Raw genomic sequence first — 14,216 nt, 5'->3', positions numbered from 1 at the left:
AGGAACAAGGCAGGAACCAAACAGGTAGTCCTCCAACTTCAATGTCAAGGCCCAGACTGCAGGGCTGGGCAGGTTTATCAAGGCTGACTTGATCAGGTAAGCCACTGCAGCTGGGCCTGATAATTGGTCTGAGAGGTCCTGAATGGTCAGGGCGGCCACTAGTGGTCGGCAAATGAAAATGGAAAAACAAAGTTTGAACAAGTCCAGCTAGCGCATGGTGAAACGTGACAATAGCTGGGGCGAACCTGGTTCAATCTGTTGTAAATAAAATTGTGCTGAAGAATAAAAAATACACTCTGTGACAAAAAAATTTCTGAAATGGAAATATACTTGCGGATCTTCCACATCTACAGCCTGATATAATATTTGATAACAGTATACAGGGATGACACTTTATAGAATGGCAACAAGGGTATCGCAGGGCCCCTTGCCCACCGATACCCTTGTTGCCGTTCTATAGAATGTGCCTTGTGTATTTAATATAAGAATGAGCTAATTGTGCATATTTTTGTAAATGAAAATATATAAAGGCAGATAAACTGGCAGTGACTGAATCAATTTCACTTGCAATGGGTCTTCCCGGTGGTTTTGTTTTATGTTTTTGGATTTTAGGGGGAAAATAGTAAAAATTGCAATTTTCGAGTATAGAATGTATAAAAATTATAGTTTGATTTAGCAACAACTTCTTTTTCTAAACAGGAATAATAAAGACTTAAATCTCCCAGTAGGATTTCTTTTCATATTTGTTTGTTTTGCTGTGACCTAAAATTCTAGCAGATTATTCTAAATAATATGAACAGCTCATTATCATAAGAATAACAATAACAATACCCCTCCACCGCCTGTATCAGCCTTCTTTACAATTATGTCCTCTCTATCCTGTAAGGTTTTTAAAGCTTGTGCCTCTTCCATATTAAGATTGTTTATTTGTATTCAGTTTATCTATATCCTTAAATAATATTTTTTGAAAAACATCAATATTCTGTCCCTTTTCAAACATTGGGAAAAAACTAGGTCTATATTCTTATTTTCTGTTAGATTCTCACTAGCCTTATTCAGATATAAGTCAAATGGATTTAAACCTTTACACGGAACAAACACTTGGTTGTGGTCAGCAATATGTAAATATTAGATGTGCTGATGTGGCAATTTGTTAAGTTAAACTGGAATCTCACAGTCTAATATTTTTTCTGCTTTTTACTATTCTAGGATTAACAGAATACAATTTTTAAATATAGACAGGGACCCAAATTTACACCCGTGATGACAATTGATTTGCCAGACACGTCACGGAAAAACATCACGTTGACAACAATTGACGTAGCATGTCAAAGTGTAGAAAGTGATCTACGGTCGATCTCTTCTCCCAAACGGTGTTGCTGTAATGCCTCAATAAAAATACTGGTGTTTTAAATACCCATGACGTGTGTAGTTTAGAAAAATGTATGATTTCATTGAGTAAATCGACCTGTTACAAAGATGAACCAAAAAGCACATGGGCACAGACTGATCAGATGTCGGAATAAAAAAAATAAAAAAAATGCACAACTTCCAAATGTGGCCTTTACCCCCCTCCCCAACAACCCAAGAAAGCCATGCGTGAGTGGTATCAATGTACTCAGGAGATGCTGTAAATTTATACCTGAAATAAAATGTGTTTAAAAGTTATTACCACAAGGTTTGACAAAGGCTGGCAGCAGAATTAGTGCATGGAAAGAGTTAAAATACTAGCATTTGAAATACTTTGTGGTGTCTAGGTTTCAAACATGTATGGTTTGATGGGGGTAAATTTAACAGACCAGCTTCAAAGATGTTTCAAAATGGTTTTTAAACTTTTTGCCATATAACTTGCAAAAAAGCATAACATTGGTTATTTATAAGCTTAGGACAAAAATTAGAATTTATTTAGCAGTTTATTATTATTATTAGTATAAATAAAGTGATACAATCAAATTAATGGTATTTAAAGAAAGCATACTTTTTCATTCACATATTTCTACCATTTATTTTCAACAGTCTAACCAAGTACCCACTATGAAGTTAATTTATTGTGTCTGTGAAAAGCCTATCAAATATCAAACACTAGAAAGAAACTGAATGTTATTATTCACAAATATTCTTTAATATTCTTAAAACTGAGTCAATGGCTCCTATGGGCCTGACAAAAAGGAAATATCATCCATATATCAGCACCAACGCAGGCATTTTTTGTAATTTACATCCATAAATTAATGTACCTTTAATATTGGCTATTAAAGGATTTGCTATATACCTCTGTTTCAATGTTTATGTTATTACTGTTCTAACCTAATATAGAGGTTACACTCCTTTTTCAAGAAACGTTTAAAGTTATACTGTCTTATTGTTGTGTTCTGTGTGATATATGTGTCCTAACACACTATACTGTATTATTATACTGGATTATTACTAGGTGAGGGCACTGCCAGACTAATGTATAATAACCCTTAACTCTCACCTAGGTGGAGGCCAGGATCTCCTGTAGGTGCCAGCCGGCATGTACACACCCTTCGGGATTTCAGGCCCAATGATAAAGGTATTACACAGAAAAAAATGTTTAATGACTCCGACCACAAAATATTTGGGAATGGTTTTAAAAGAAAACCTTAGCTGTAATGAAAGAAGAAAATTCTTGCATTATCAAGCCTAAAGCAGCATGGGTTCTTAAAGCATTAAAAAAATCACTGAAAATGCAACAAATGCCTGTTGATTACAAACAGGGTTGTGAATGCCCAAGGTCAACAGATGACAGACATCTTAACATAATTTCTGTATCTGAACCTATTTGTATCTGTCTCTATATATTATACAACTAGGTCACAATTATAGACAAACACAACATGTTTAAGCTAAGAACACACAAACAATCAATCTTTCATGCTTTATTTAACACAACCATTAAGAATTCAACTTAAATTTAATAACTGTTCGAACCTCCTTTGGCAGCAATAACCGCAAACGTTGAGGAATTTTTGACCATTCTTTCTCACAGTACTAAATTGTCTCCATTTAAAAATAATTTGTCTAACGCTGGACTGATGAATATAGAAGCTCATTGAGATTACTTTGTAACCTTTTCCAGCTTTATGCAAATCAAACATTCTTGATTGTAGGTCTTTTGAGGTTTCTTTTTTGTGAGATATGGTTCACATCAGCAGGTTCTGTTTTAGAATAGCAAACTCAAAACGTTTGAGTGTTTTTTATGTCAAAGTAGTTCTAAAATACACCTCAAATCTTGTTTCATTTATTGGACTACTGGTTTGCTGACTTCAAGTGAAGTGATTAGCCTAGTGGTTCACATATCTTTCCCAATCCGCTGTGAATGTTTTAATGGTGTATTCAATATGAACAAGAACAATGGAAAACATTGTGTATTATTAGTTAAAACAGATTGTGTTAGTTATATAGATGTTGGTAGTTTGCTTACTCTTGTCATATGCATATTACATTTCTTGCTGTGCTAACATAATTGCACAATATATTCACTTTGAGGGAGAAAAGCAGTATTTTTAGGATAAGGATAGTCTGCTCTGTTGTAATTAGTGTGTTTTTAAGACATGATAGGGAAATACACTAGAATTATCAAACTTGAGATGAGAATAAAAAAATACTTACTAGCCTACCGAGAGCCTACACTCCAAAGTGGCAAGTGTCACTCAAAATCCGCAGACTACAAAGCCAGTCAATATCAGACTAGCATTTGTGAGTGAACAGAGAGCCTACATAAAGAGAAAATAGAAAATAATTGCAGTAAACAACAATGTAAACTTATAAGAAAACCCTATCCAGAATTCCATATAAGTTTTTGAATTTAAGGGGATACTCCTGCCATCATATACACTTTGATGATATGCATGTGAGGCATGTAATAGGCATGAGTGTGCCCTTTACATTTTCATTTGTGTACCCTTGCAAATTCAAAAGGGGACCATGGTGGAAGTTCAGCTCTGGAGTTGCGGCTTCTCCTAAAGGGAAGTGGCTTATTTTTCATAGTGGATGTTTAAAGAATGCATATGAACATATTTACAAAGCACTATAATATGTATTCTTTATTGGGGCAATATGAGGCATTGTCCCTTTAACATCAATTTACAGTTTAATTGCTGACTAGCTTATTACATCCTGGCTTTTTTCAGAGCATCTTTTACATCTTTATTTCGCAAGCTGTAGATGATAGGGTTCAGCATTGGTATAATTACTGTATAAAATATAGATACTACCCAGTCCTCGTTCATAGAGTATGAAGAAGTCGGTCTCAGGTATGTGAATAGAACAGGGAAATAAAATACAGCAACACAAGTAAAGTGAGAAGCACAGGTGGAGAGACACTTATACCTACGTTTTACAGAACTGATCTTAAATAAGTTAAATAGAATGCATGTATAAGATATAACTATACATAATAATGAGCCAACTTCAATAGAACCAGCCACTATAAACATCAAGACTTCACTGAGAAACGTGTCTTGGCATGATAATTTCAAGATGGGAATGAGATCACAATAGAAGTGGTTTACCTGTCTTGAACAAAAAAGTGGTACTCTGAAGGCACAATATGTATGTATTAGCGAGTTAATAAATCCTGCAGTGTACACAGTGCAAACAAATTTAAGGCATTGTAGATTGTTCATTATTAGTGAATAATTCAGTGGCTTACATATGGCTATAAACCTGTCATATGCCATAACAGCAAGTAGCATGCCTTCCGAACTAGCCAGCGCAATGAAGAAAAACATTTGTGTAGCACAACCAGTGATGGAGATTGTTTTATCCACAGAGATAATGTTAGCCAGACTATTGGGTGTAATTGTTGATGAATACAAAATATCTACAAATGATAGATTAATAAGGAAAAAGTACATTGGCGTTTGCAGACCTGGTGTCATTCTAATCAAGGCAATGATAGTGGTGTTACCCAGGAATGTTACAACATACACCAATAAATACAGCAGAAAGAAAGGAATCTGAAGTTTTGCATGAGTAGTGAGTCCAGAAAGAATAAATTCAGTGATATAGGTTTTGTTACTGCGGTCCAGGTTTTCAAACATTGCTTACAGAAAAACAGAATATAGAGAGTTTTAATGGAACTTTAAAGAAGTTGTGAATGTATATAAAAGGTCTGGCAATTTTTTACCTTAAAAAGTACAATGTTTTGGATGTCCTCATTTATTTAGATATGCTTTGTTGAAATAATCAATCTTGGTTTTCTAGCACAACTCTACCTATAATAACTAGTGAGACATCAGTCAGTAATTGATATTTGTATTTTAAAACCTGTACTACATACACAAATACTACATACACAAATATGTATGAAACTTATCCTTATTAGCAACTCTGAATGCTAAGCAAGAACCTAGATAAGTTTGCTATGCAGTAAGGGAGGTTAACATAAAGAATGTTATCTGGCTTTTTCTGGCTTATCAAAACTTATGCTTACTTACTTAGTCTCACACTTTTATATAACACCACAGAATGAAATATACCTATATATTGCACACTACAAACCTATTTATCACAATAATGAAATGAAACAGTGTGACCCTAATACTTCACCTCTAATTGGGAACAGTATTCCATCCAGATTAAGCAGAAACCTTACCATAGCTCAAATTGATAGTTGCAAACAGCATTGTCGTACAATGTTTTGTTTAAAGAAATTTTACCGGTTACACTCAGAGTAAACATTATCAGAGGCAATTAAATATTTAAAAACATTTAAGTGCATTATTTTAATATATATTTTTCAAAGCTTACAACTGTTCTGCAAAAATAAGCAAAAAGAATAGTATTTTATAAAAAGTATTGTATAAAAGTACAATATTATGACAATTTGTATATGTTTATCTCAGAATAATTACATCTAACATAAATTAATAATGTAATGAACTAAAGTAATCTAAATAATAACTGTTTTCCCCCATCATTAGATCAGTGCATGTGAAGTAATGCAAAAATAAATCAAAAGAAATCCATGTTGCTCACAGATGCAAGTCTCTGATTGTCTTGGCTGTAGCTCATATATATATTTATATATATGGTTTTTTTTAAATGAAATTGTTTGTTTTCACAATCCCCTGAGATTACATTAGTATTATTCATTTAGATAATGTCTAAAAAGGATTTTTAAATAGCCTTTTGTGATTAATTTGTGAGCATTAATTACTACAAATTATTTTCATACAAATGTACAGAAATGTATAAAAATTCAACTAGCATTCCATTGTTAAACAGGAGCCTTATAGTCTCATGCTTCTATTGGAGTCATAGTCTGTTCTAGACTTGTGCATTTGGATTTGTACTAATGGCAAATTTAACAAGATGTGCCAATTTTATCAATTCATATAAATCTCAGAAAATTAGGCAAGACCCAGATCTTTACAGTCACCAGAAGCTACACCATTTTACCCTAAGATAAACCTATTTGAACTTCCGCCAAAATGACAGAGCTTCTGGTGACTTCCTCTTCCCCAATTAGAGAATTGGGGAAACAATGTCTCTGAAGCCGCCACAGAGCCGCCATTTTATGTTACGTAACTTTGTGTGAACTTCTGCCCAAATGGTGGAGCTTCTGGTGATGTCCTCAAACGCGTATGAAGGGGCATGGTATAGAACATCACTGGAATTTTTCACAGACGTTTGCCAGGAGGTTTTGTCTGCAGAGATGGGGAATATAGAAAAGATAACATAGAAGATAGGAAAAGGAGAAGAAGATGCTGGACAAAAGCAGAAGCGGAATTGGTCGGCAGAAAAGGTAGGGAGAGAGCATGAAGAGCATGAGAGAGAGTGCTGGACATTAATTTTAAATGACCCCCAATTTTTGTGTGCAAGGAACAGACAGGACATGGAATTTGTTGTCCGAAAATGAATGGGCCAAAAACTAATGCAAATGTCTAGTAAGATGAGACATATGTGGACAGGCAATACACAATTGCCACTAAACCAATAACCCTTTAATCTTTAATTGGGAGTTCAAACCAAAAAGAGGGAGCTAGTTTTTTCTCCTCCAACCTCTGTCTTCAATAAATGCAAATAGTTTGAAGCCGCAAACAATTTGATGAGATTTTTTTTTTTGCAGAATTACGACTTCAATATGAATAGAAATTCCCTTGGGAGTCGCTCTTGGGGCTTGTGGATATCCCTATAACTTTTTTATTTGTTATTGCATGTGCATGTCACAGCTGTGACAGGGCCCGTACCTCTAGGGGGCCCAGGGTGACCTCTGGGACCCCTTTTTCTTGTCTCCTAATACCAATTCAAAATAGTTTGGAAAGGGCCCTTCTTATGGATGTGTAATATTGTGTGTGTGTGTGTGAGCATGGATGTATAATATTGTATGTGTGTGTGAGCATGGATGTGTAATATTGTGTATGTGTGTGTGTGTGAGCATGAATGTGTAATATTGTGTGTGTGTGTGTGTGAGCATGGATTTGTAATATTGTGTATGTGTGAGCATGGATGTGTAATATTGTGTGTGTGTGTGTGAGGATGAATATGTAATATTGCATGTGTGTGTGAGCATGAATATGTAATATTGTGTGTGTGAGCATGAATATGTAGTATTGTGTGTGTGTGAGCATATGTAATATTGTGTGTGTGATTATGAATATGTAATATTGTGTGTGTGTGAGCATGAATATGTAATATTGTGTGTGAGCATGAAAATGTAATATTGCTGTCACGGACCGGGTGATCAGGTCTGATAGGAGCCCAGGTGCAGGGGATACGAGGGGCTCTGTCTGTACCCCATGATGCATGATGGGACACACGGCAGGAAGCCCTCTGGATGGGGCACACACGGCAGGAAGCCCTCTGGATGGGGCACACACGGCAGGAAGCCCTCTGGATGGGGCACACACGGCAGGAAGCCCTCTGGATGGGGCACACACGGCAGGAAGCCCTCTGGATGGGGCACACACGGCAGGAAGCCCTCTGGATGGGACACACACGGCAGGAAGCCCTCTGGATGGGACACACACGGCAGGAAGCCCTCTGGATGGGGCACACACGGCAGGAAGCCCTCTGGATGGGACACACACGGCAGGAAGCCCTCTGGATGGGGCACACACGGCAGGAAGCCCTCTGGATGGGGAACACACGGCAGGAAGCCCTCTGGATGGGGCACACACGACTAGAAGCCCTCTGGATGGAGCACACATGACTAGAAGCCCTCTGGATGGGGCACACACGACTAGAAGCCCTCTGGATGGGGCACACACGACTAGAAACCCTCTGGATGGGGCACACACGACAGGTAAGCCCACTTGCACAGGGCAGATATCCCACTTGTGGGTCGCTGGCCGTAACTCATGAGCAGATCAGGAACCAAACAGGAGCAGATCAGGAACCAAACAGGAGCAGATCAGGAACCAAACTGGAGCAGATCAGGAACCAAACTGGAGGAGATCAGGAACCAAACTGGAGGAGATCAGGAACCAAACTGGAGGAGATCAGGAACCAAACTGGAGGAGATCAGGAACCAAACTGGAGGAGATCAGGAACCAAACTGGAGGAGATCAGGAACCAAACTGGAGGAGATCTGGAACCAAACTGGAGGAGATCTGGAACCAAACTGGAGGAGATCAGGAACCCAACAGGCGGTCCTAAAATGTCAATGTCAAGGCCCAGACTGAAGGGCTGGGCAGGTTTATATAGGCTGGCTAAATCAGGTAATAAGGTGCAGCTGGACCTGATAATCAGTCTGAGCGGTTCAGAGTGACAAGGGCGGCCACTAGTGGTTGGAAATGAAAATCAGCAGCTCAGAGTTCAAACAATTCCAGACAGCGAAGGGTGAAACGTTACAATTGCGTGTGTGTAAGAGCATGAATATGTAATATTGCGTGTGTGTGAGAGCATGAATGTGTAATTGTGTGTGAGCAGAATGTGTAATTGTATAAGTGTGTATGAACATGGATGGGTATTTGTCTGTGGGTAAGTATGGATGTGTGCTTGTGTGTGTGTGAGCATGTATCGGTAATTGTGTGTGTGTGAGCATGGATCAGTAATTGTGGGTAAGCATGGATGTGTAATTGTGTGTGAGAGAGCATGGATGTGTAAGTGGGGTGAGATGGCGTGTGTATTAGAATGAATGTGTACTTGTGTGTTAGTATGTGCACTTGTGTGTCAGAGTGTATATTGGAAGGGGGGCAAAGAAGGCACAGAAAAGTTGTTTGGGGGCAATGATGGCACAGACTAGCTGTTGAAGTTGGGCAGCCCCGGGGGCAATTCTGTGGTTTCTAGTTATGTCCCTGGCTGGACATACTATTAGATCCAAGGGGTCATCTTGATGCCTTTTTGTCCATGTAGTATTACATCCATAGCAATGTTAAGGGTTAACATGTGTGAATGAATGATTTTGGACAGGCGAGGTAGATGTAACCACTCACAGCAGACAAAGCAGAGTAGAGAGAACCACAACAAAGTTCAGGGAAAGCTGAGGTCATGTTTCAAACCATAGTCTTGGAACATCAGGTTATTTGAAACAGACCTTCGGTATTTATGTTATTAAGCTAAATCATCCTTCCTTAGCTCCCACACCTGCAGCCTGTTGGCTCATTACACCAGTCAATATATAAACCTCTAACACCTGACCCAAAGGGCTTAGCTGTTTGTGTTCCATATGCAACCAAGCAGTCTGTGTGTCCAAGTGTTGTCCAGGTCCCTGCCCTGCCCTGCCCTGCCCTTATCTTATCTGACCTTATCCAGCTTATTCCTGGCTTATTCTTCTTTTGCAAAGTTGCTGATTCGTGGTTGCTGGCTTCTGGCTATGTCTGACCCTGATGCTGCTGCCAATGCAGATTACCTGCCTGCCTCCTTGGGACCCAATGTGCAGTGTTTGGGGGCCCCACACAATATGTTTAGTCTCCGGCCTAACAAGGAGTCTGTGGCAAATGCCGGCACTTGAATGGGAGGTCAAGGCAGAGTAGGAGCCTATGGCACATCAAGCAGTACCAAGCAGCAGACAAACTCATTGTCCAAACACAACCATTGTTTATGGAAAACACTTTACAGGTACCAATGGACAAAACATATGCATGTAACAGTGCCCAGACACCAGATCCACAAGTTCTCGATTCAGTGTTCATGACAAACACTCCTAATTATCCTTTAAAGAGGATACTTTTCAAAATATAGTATAAGGCATTTCCTAGAGAGTTTTGAGGTTACCACTGTAAAAACATTTTAAACTTTAGTTTATGTTCCATTTCTCAAATACCATGCAGTGCATTTTATTTTATTACCATAGCAATTAATTTACATATTCTCAGCCTATCAAGGGATTATGTCCATGGAGCTTTGCTGAATGTACTTAAAGCTATGCTGCTGTCAAATACCATCCATCTCCTTTGGTACCTACCATCAAGCAAGCTAAGGTTAGTGTTTATTTGTATACCATAGCTTTCTAATATTAGTATTGTATAAAATCTTTACAATATTGGAATAAAATAATTAATATAACAGTTTATTTTGCTGCTATTGTTAGTATTACTAGTAGTATAAAATGTCATCCATGTGGAATATGTGAGAGAGTGAGAGATGTGTGAGAGAAAATTGATTTATACTTAAATTGAATTTGACTTATACTGAGCTAAAATCTGTGTCAATCCACAAGTACTTGCAGTTGTGGATGCTTTTGCATCGCATATTTCAAACCCAGGGATGTAGCAGGTCTCTGCAACTCTTGTGATGCCGTCTGAATGATTTATCTGCCACGCACAAGGTATTTGCTTTAATATCCCTGTTGTGCAAAACTCACACTTTCCAATTTGTTCCATAATTTAACAAATAAGTGATAACCGAATTGTCACATGTGCAATGATCCAAAAGAGGATACATACATACATGTATACATGGGCATAGGGGTCACCATATATTTGCCATGGGGGAGGACAGAATTCTGCATGTATCCACTGTTTAGGCCTCGTCTAATTAAAAATCCAATTACGTTAATAAACAGAAAAACTGCTCTGATGGAGTTACTTTCAGACCAAGGTTGAGAAAAATTTGCTATTCTCAGAAGCAACCTGCTAAAAGCGAGCATAATGCATTCAACACCCACCCACATTTCTTTCCCATTCATACCCAAAACAAAGTCATGACCAAAGACTATTATTGTGTATTATTTTCATCAGACCAATTTTTGTAAAATTAACTCAGAGACAGGTATTGGGGAGCGAAACATAAGAACAACAAATTAGAACTAATAAAATACAGAGTCAAAGAAATATACTGTATATCCAAACATTTGTATTATCTTACATAGATAGACAGTTGTCTATTATAAATGCTATATACTCTTTCTTCAGATTTTACCACTAAGAAAAATCTAGAATATCTCAGTTTCGTTATCACAAAAACACGGATATGCATTTTTTTGCTTTAATAATAATCTTGGGTGTATTGTGTATCATTACAGTTACTGATGCATTACAATGGTAGTCACATTTTTAAGACACTATTTCTAGGAATACCCAATATTCTTTAATTTCAAAAACTCATTGGAAATCATGGATCTCTAATTTGGGCATTGACAATATCCACAGTGAAGAAGACACTTGAAGACAGGAAGGAAAATGCAACAGTACTCAAAAATATTATGGAAGAAAGACAAGAACGTCTGTCACTTAAAAGCTCTTTATGTGTAAGTATTCCTATATGAAACAATTGACAGTTGGTGTGTGTATCTTTTAAATAGTATAATGTAAATTAAAACACAGATTGCAACATTTGCATGGGAGGAACATTTGAAGCATAGCTCATTTCTATCTGTCAATATTGCACTTTGAGAGTAAAAAAAGTAATTGATGTAAAATTTTTAATACTTTAAGCCACTTGTAAAACCTGTAAAACTAAATATTAACCAACTTATAACAAAGCTTTTTTAAAACTGATATGATCTGTGACTGAAATGATATTAATGTTCTTATAGATAACTAATTATTTAATACATCATTAACTGAACTGAAACCACCTAATATATTCTTTACTTTTTTAATGACATTAACATAGAGAGTATTGCTGTTTTTCAGTTAGAAGCACTAATTCCTCAATACATTCTACTGATGTGCTGCAATGTGAAATGGCTGTTGGCAAGCGATACATAAAATATTAATGTTTTATTTTGTAGCTGAAAGAGCAACCCTTAGCAGAGAACTTTGGAAATCAATCAAGAACATCTGTGTTTATATTGTTAGGACTTACACAAGATCCAGACCTAAAAATCTTGCTTTTTTGTGCATTTTTCTTTATGTACCTTATAACTGTTATTGGAAATGTTGGAATATTTGTTATCATCAAACACTCTTCCCATCTCCACACACCCATGTACTTTTTCCTTAGTCATTTAGCTTTCATTGATTTTTGCTATGCCTCTTCAGTGGTTCCAAACACAATGGTACATTTCCTAAAACATGATAGGTATATTACTAGTTTTGGCTGCGCCACACAACTTTTCATGTTTTCTTCCTTGGGCTCAACAGAATGTCTCCTTTTTGGTGTGATGGCATATGATCGTTATGCAGCCATATGTAAGCCTCTACATTACAGTGTGATTATGACAAAACAAAAATGCTACATACTAATAATCACTTCGTATTTTGCTGCAGTTCTTCAAGCAATTATCCAGATTTCCAGCATCTTTACTTTAAACTTTTGTGGGTCTAATGTTATCAATCATTTTATATGTGATGCTCTGCCTTTGATAAGAATTTCTTGCTCAAACACTTCTCTGAATAAGATACTGATTACTGTGTGTGCTACGATCATAGGCGGAGGGTCACTGTTTATTATACTTACATCTTATACTTACATTGTGTCAACTGTTGTCAAAATACCATCATCACATGGCAAGAGAAGAGCTTTCTCCACATGTGCATCCCATATAACATGTGTTACGTTGTTCTATGGTACTGTTTTATTCAACTACATGCATCCATCTGGCACATCATCATCAGTGAACAATGAAATAGTAGCATCTATATTTTACATAGTAGTTATACCAATGTTAAATCCTCTCATTTACAGTTTAAGGAACAAGGAAGTGAGGCTTATTTTGGATAGATTCTACAGTCAAAGAACTGTATTCCACTGTTCCAACTAACTGTAAAAAAGGATTTATTGAGAGCATGCATTAAATTATGTAATTTAGAATTGTATGCAATTATTACATTAGAACTTTTCAAGACAATTTAATGTACTGGTGGGTCATATTATGATTATATTTGATTGTTAGAATGGATGCAAAAAGAACAGCAAACCCAATTGTGAATGATGTTCATTAATTGCAACCACTATCTCTAATAAAAAGAGAATAAGACAGTCAGATGGGATCTAACCATACCTATAAAGTTTGCAGTAGACCTGGGCACCGGCCAACTCTTTGTGTTCGTCTTCATGGGGGAAAAAATCTAAGTATTCCACGAATATTCGCCCGTTCCTATGTTCGGTTCGGGTGAATATTCGTGTACATTCTTCGTGTTTGTTTTTTTTCTTCGTTTTTGTAGAAGGGGCTAATACGGGGCTAACGCGGTACACAGTACACAGCAGCTTTGGTGTCAGGATTTTAAATGTCCGTATGAGCAACTCTATTGGTCGCTGGCAGGGCCCTCCTCTGCCATCAACCAATGAAGTGCACCTGCACGGGTAACTTGGCCTGTCTCCCCGCTCCAAGAGCTAAAGGGCCCTTTCTGAACGATTTTGAAACAGTACGAGGAGACAGAAACAAGCTGTCGCATCGGACCCCTAGAGGCATTGGCTGCAACCACTGCAGTTAGCCCATTGCATGATATAGCATTATATAAGCCACAATATTAACAAGCACACAAGAATACATAATAAAATATTCAAGAGCCATGTCTGGATATTTAAGCACTGAATATAATAATAATAATTGTAATAAAAAATTAAAATATTTTTATAGTAACTTGACCATTGATGCAGGTACCTGATTTGTTACTAGAGGACATAGCACAACAGTATTACATCCAGCATTTGAGCTACAAATAAGATAATACACAATTATCAAGTTCTTACAGTCTGATCAATTTACCCTCAACAATGCCAAATGTATAGATGAACAACAAAAATAAAGTCAAAATGCAGGAGCCATGTGTGAAAAACTAAGTACACCCTTACTGTTTGCATTGGAATTAAGATGCTAAGTAGCCCACATGTGCTACTAATCTAATGCCCTTGATTAA

The 14,216-nt window shown here is 37.2% G+C and overlaps 2 protein-coding genes across 2 annotated transcripts; one reads left to right on the top strand and one right to left on the bottom strand.

Annotated features, from left to right (window-relative positions):
• Nucleotides 1-4,133: 4,133 nt before the first annotated feature.
• Nucleotides 4,134-5,066, bottom strand: LOC149297730 (olfactory receptor 5AR1-like). Its single transcript, XM_089488191.1, has one exon. The coding sequence runs from the start codon at nucleotides 5,064-5,066 to the stop codon at nucleotides 4,134-4,136; it is 933 nt and encodes a 310-aa protein (XP_089344317.1).
• Nucleotides 5,067-12,265: 7,199 nt separating this feature from the next.
• LOC149297729 (olfactory receptor 8U3-like) lies at nucleotides 12,266-13,117 on the top strand. Its single transcript, XM_089488190.1, has one exon. The coding sequence runs from the start codon at nucleotides 12,266-12,268 to the stop codon at nucleotides 13,115-13,117; it is 852 nt and encodes a 283-aa protein (XP_089344316.1).
• The last annotated feature ends 1,099 nt before the right edge of the window (nucleotides 13,118-14,216 follow it).

Source organism: Sceloporus occidentalis, unplaced genomic scaffold (genome assembly GCF_023333645.1).
Source record: "Sceloporus occidentalis isolate IW3139 unplaced genomic scaffold, rSceOcc1.0.p SCAF_37, whole genome shotgun sequence".
NCBI classification, from domain to species: Eukaryota; Metazoa; Chordata; class Lepidosauria; order Squamata; family Phrynosomatidae; genus Sceloporus; species Sceloporus occidentalis.
The sequence above is the reverse complement of the archived record's forward strand: the minus strand, read 5'-3'. Positions and strand labels throughout refer to the sequence as shown.

Bases quoted from the DNA above. Each gene is read 5' to 3' on its own strand.
- LOC149297730 (XM_089488191.1), bottom strand. From the start codon at position 5,066: ATGTTTGAAAACCTGGACCGCAGTAACAAAACCTATATCACTGAATTT.
- LOC149297729 (XM_089488190.1), top strand. From the start codon at position 12,266: ATGTACCTTATAACTGTTATTGGAAATGTTGGAATATTTGTTATCATC.